Source organism: Rosa chinensis, chromosome 6, assembly GCF_002994745.2.
Source record: "Rosa chinensis cultivar Old Blush chromosome 6, RchiOBHm-V2, whole genome shotgun sequence".
Taxonomy (NCBI): Eukaryota; Viridiplantae; Streptophyta; class Magnoliopsida; order Rosales; family Rosaceae; genus Rosa; species Rosa chinensis.
This window is the reverse complement of record NC_037093.1, coordinates 69,560,194-69,564,779: the sequence shown is the minus strand read 5'-3', so window position 1 is coordinate 69,564,779 and position 4,586 is coordinate 69,560,194. Positions and strand designations below refer to the sequence as shown.

General features: G+C 38.0%; 1 protein-coding gene across 1 annotated transcript; it reads left to right on the top strand.

Moving 5' to 3' along the window:
• The first annotated feature begins 1,540 nt into the window (after positions 1-1,540).
• LOC112174135 (probable indole-3-pyruvate monooxygenase YUCCA4) lies at positions 1,541-4,327 on the top strand. Its single transcript, XM_024311854.2, has 4 exons — positions 1,541-2,322; positions 2,433-2,681; positions 2,784-2,906; positions 3,814-4,327. Exons 1-4 carry the CDS (start codon positions 1,693-1,695, stop codon positions 4,036-4,038), a joined length of 1,227 nt encoding a protein of 408 aa, XP_024167622.1. The 5' UTR covers positions 1,541-1,692; the 3' UTR covers positions 4,039-4,327.
• The last annotated feature ends 259 nt before the right edge of the window (positions 4,328-4,586 follow it).

The window sequence follows — 4,586 nt, the reverse complement described above, 5'->3', positions numbered from 1 at the left end:
TTAATTGAAGTCATGTTGTTGTTAATTCACTCAATTGAAAACTATTAAATTCTATATCTAAAAAATTCGAGAAAAATAGTATGTGAATTAAAATAGTAATTAAATAATAACCTAAAGATTAATTGAAGTCATGTTGTTGTTGATTCCTCAATTGAAAATTATAGACTTTTTTTTTTTTTGAATTAAATAGTACATATTAGTTGTATGCCCTTGTTTCATAGATAAGAATAGTACAATAAAAACTACTCTGTTTCAACAATCATAATTCAGAGCAGTTTATGCGAACAAAAGAATCTCGCCTTGTAGGCAATCTATTTGATCTAACTGCACACGCCGATAACACAATTATGGTACAGTGAAGCCAAGAACTTCTACAGAGGCTCATAGAGACGCCTTTACTAACATAGACATTATTCCAAATAAATCAACTAAGCATCTAGAATTTCCTTTCCCACAAGGGAGGAGCTGTCAGTAACCCAAGAATAGGATGATCTAAAATTGGCATTCTGAACCCAAAGGACTAAACCCAGAAACTACCAAGGCTATAGAAGCCCAATCAACCCATCACGCATAAACCCTAGCTGCACTCTTGGTAGCTAGCCACCAAGATGACGACTCCTCTCCAACCGGCCCAATAGCCTCAATCTGACCACCAACCACAACGACCACTGGTCCAGCCTCCCCGCAGTCAGCGCAGCTGGCAGAATCACCAAGAAATTTCTTTGGGAGGTCTAGAACCAGCCAAAGAGGAAAAAAGAAGAACATAGGGAGAGATAGAGGAAAAAAATAAAATAATAATAAATTGAGGCATGACAGGACTAAAATACCCTTCAAAAGTTGTCACTAGGCAACCTCCGTAATGGAGCTAACGACTATATGTATCAATCATCAGTTGGGCAAAGAATCTCAGGTACCGTATTGATATTTTTTTAAGTTCATGTACCAAAAGTTATTAGGAGGCAAACGTCAGGCACCGAATAAACCATTTTCCCTCCAAACAAAACCTGCCTAGAGCATATAGAAACCACCCGCGAGTGGGCAACCCCATCTCTTAAATTCAACTTATATCAAAAGCACCACATAAATTTGCTTTTAATATATGAGATTCAAATTTGCTCACCACTAATATTTTGCTCAATATAAAACTGGTATATGTTATAAAATATCATTATAACTGTGGGGAGCAAATTTGAATCCCATAAATATGTATTTATATCTTCTCCTTCCCCATTGCCTACAGCCTATTATTACCTCCCCAAAATCTCTGCACACACCCAGAAGAAACTAGCCTTGAGAAACAGAGCCAAATCCTTTTCCTTAACCTTCACGCCTCCATTAAAAGCTTAAACCATCTCTCTTTCTATGCTTCTCTCTCATAATTACTCTGTTGCTCTCGCTCTGTCTTCTACGCATTTAAAAAGGGTCCTCAGTCTTCCTCAGAACCCTCAGCACTGATTCGAAGCTTGCTTTTCCTTAAACCCCTCTTTGAATTCCAAACACCAACCCCCCCCCCCCCCCCCCCCCCCCCTCTCAAGTTTCCCACCTCATCTTTTCTCAGCAAAACAGAGCAAGAGAAACAGAGCCTATAAAACAGAGCAAGCAAAAAGAAACCAGCAGAGGTTTTTCCACTTTCTCTCTATTTCCCTATCCCAAATCCTTTTCACTCTCCCTCATTTTCTTGGACTCTGCAAAATGGGTTCTTGCAAAGACCCGAAACCGAATTGTGGGTTCGTTGAAGGGCCTATAATCGTAGGTGCAGGACCATCCGGTCTCGCAGTAGCTGCTTGCTTATCCAACCATGGCGTCCCTTATTTGATTCTTGAGAAAAGCAACTGCATAGCTTCTCTATGGCAACAAAAGACTTACGAACGACTCAAACTTCATCTTCCCAAACAGTTTTGCCAGCTTCCTCTCGTGGGGTTCCCTGAAGATTTCCCAAAATACCCCACAAAGTACCAGTTCATTTCCTACATGGAGTCCTATGCTTCCCAATTCTCAATCAAGCCGAGGTTCAACCAGGCCGTCCAAAACGCTGCGTTTGATTCGGCGTCGAGGCTCTGGAGGGTTCAGACCCAAGATTTCGAGTACATTTCCCGGTGGCTTATTGTGGCCACGGGAGAAAATGCCGAGCCGGTGATTCCCGATATTCATGGGATTGACAAGTTTAAAGGTCGGATTATTCATACCAGTTTGTACAAATCTGGGGCTGATTTCAGAAATCAAAGGGTTTTGGTTATTGGGTGTGGGAATTCTGGTATGGAAGTCAGCTTAGACCTTTGCAGATCATACAATGCAATCCCTCATATGGTTGTTAGGAACACTGTAAGTGCTCTGTTCCTTTTACAGTTTTACTGTTTCGATTTCATTGTTTGGGAATGTTTACCATCCGGGATATCGTTAGAGTTAACTTTGTTTTATTTATTACATTACAGGTGCATGTTTTACCAAGGGAGATGTTTGGCTTCTCAACCTTTCAGATAGCAATGACACTTCTCAAATGGATTCCGGTAAAACTCGTGGACAGGATCCTACTACTGGTGGCTAGTTTGACTCTCGGCAACACGGATCAGTTGGGCCTCCGGCGGCCCAAGACCGGCCCAATCGAGCTCAAAGCGGCCACTGGAAAGACTCCGGTTCTCGATGTCGGAGCATTGTCACAAATAAAATCCGGCAAAATAAAGGTACTTTTAGCGCTATAGCCAAAACAAAGAGTAATAACAATAGGGTTCTGTTTTTGTGTTTAAACAGGTTTGGGCTTGGCTAATGGCTTTGATATATTGTAGGTGGTTGAAAATGTGAAGGAGATAACAATAAATGGAGCCAAATTTATGAATGGACAAGAAAAGGAGTTCGATTCGATAATCTTTGCAACTGGGTACAAGAGCAATGTGCCTACTTGGCTCAAGGTGAGCATTACCAGCTGCACTTTTTTAGTTTTTACTTCTATCTTATTATGAATCACCTGTCACTCTCTTGGACAATGCATTAGAGAGACCACCTGTTGGTGTCCCCATAACTACAAACCCCTTCTTTTCTCCATGCAGAAAAGAAAAAACCCAGTTTCAGGTCTTGATTCTGTGCTCTTTTACCCTTTTTGAATATCTCAAAAGAAAAAAAAAATGATAAGTGTTCTGTTTGTATAATCTAGCTTAGGGCTGGTACTTGGTTTGATCGAATCAGTTATAGGTATTACCAACTTTAAAACTAAACCTTTCGGTTTCAAAATTGAGCTACCAATTACCGATCAAAATTTTCGGTTTTTAATCATATCTACCAAATTCGGTATTTTGGTTTTTGGTATTATCAACTTTAGAATAACTAATTCTTTGTAATAAAAATTATAATGAACAAAACTAAGTTTTTCAATTTTATAGTCGTAAATTTTGTATTCAACTCCTAATTATAGCTTTCTTTTGTATATATAAAATCAAGTTTTAGCCATTTTTAGTAAAATTAGGTTATATAACCATTTTAACTAGGTTACTTAAAAAACGTGTACTATTAATGTAGTATATGTAATAATATTCGTACTATTATGAAAAATTTTATGTTTATTTTTTAATATACCTATATGTATATTGAAAACTATAGTATATAAAACTAATATTTAGATAATCGGTGTATTCAGTATTTACCAAAATCAAATTAACTTTTTCGGTAATTTTCAATTTCAGTTTTATCGGTCCTGGTGACTAAAAAGTCAGTTCATCAAACTTAAAACATTAGTTGATATTCGGTCGGTTTGATAATTACTAAACCAAATGGTAACCCTAATCTAATTAATGCATGCTTATTTTGATTTTTGAAATTCAGGGTTGTGATTTTTTCACCAAAGAAGGAATGCCCAAAACGCCTTGTCCTAGCTGTTGGAAAGGAAATGATGGACTTTATACGGTTGGCTTCGGAAGAAAAGGCCTCTCCGGGACGGCGTACGACGCCGTTAAGATAGCAAAAGACATTGCTGACCATTGGAAGACAAGCAAGGACTACAAGAGTAGTATTACTTCTGGTGATTCCCATATCATCCTACTGAAATGACGACGACGAAAATAATTTGTATAAAAAGGATAAAAAAAAAATGGAGTTAGATTATTCTCCGAGTTAGGTGTATTTTTTAGAGGGGGGAATAGTTAATTTTTCACCTAGCTAGCGAGGCTTTGTACCAGTTCAATTTTCTTTTTTACTTTGGGTTTCATGTATATGTACCAATTTTGCTTGGGGCGTCACATCTCCTTTCGGCCACATGTATGTTCCTTAACTTTGTACAAATAATTTCAGAAATAGAATGTTATTTTTTAGCTCCAGAATTCAGGACAAATTTGAGGACAATGACAAGTCAACATGAAGCGAATCATTATCATTGATCGATCATTGTCAAGATTGTATATTCGTCTTGTTAGTTTTCATCGATCTCCTAACCTTTTACCTGGCTTTTCTTTTCAATCAAAGAAGAGGGGGTGAATTAGTACTTGTACTGTGTATTAGGTTTTAGATATATTGCCCATTGATAACGAGGACAGAAGAGAGTTTGGTTACGAATCGTTTCGAATGTGCTCTAAGCTGTGCCTAAGATGGGAGGTTCTGCT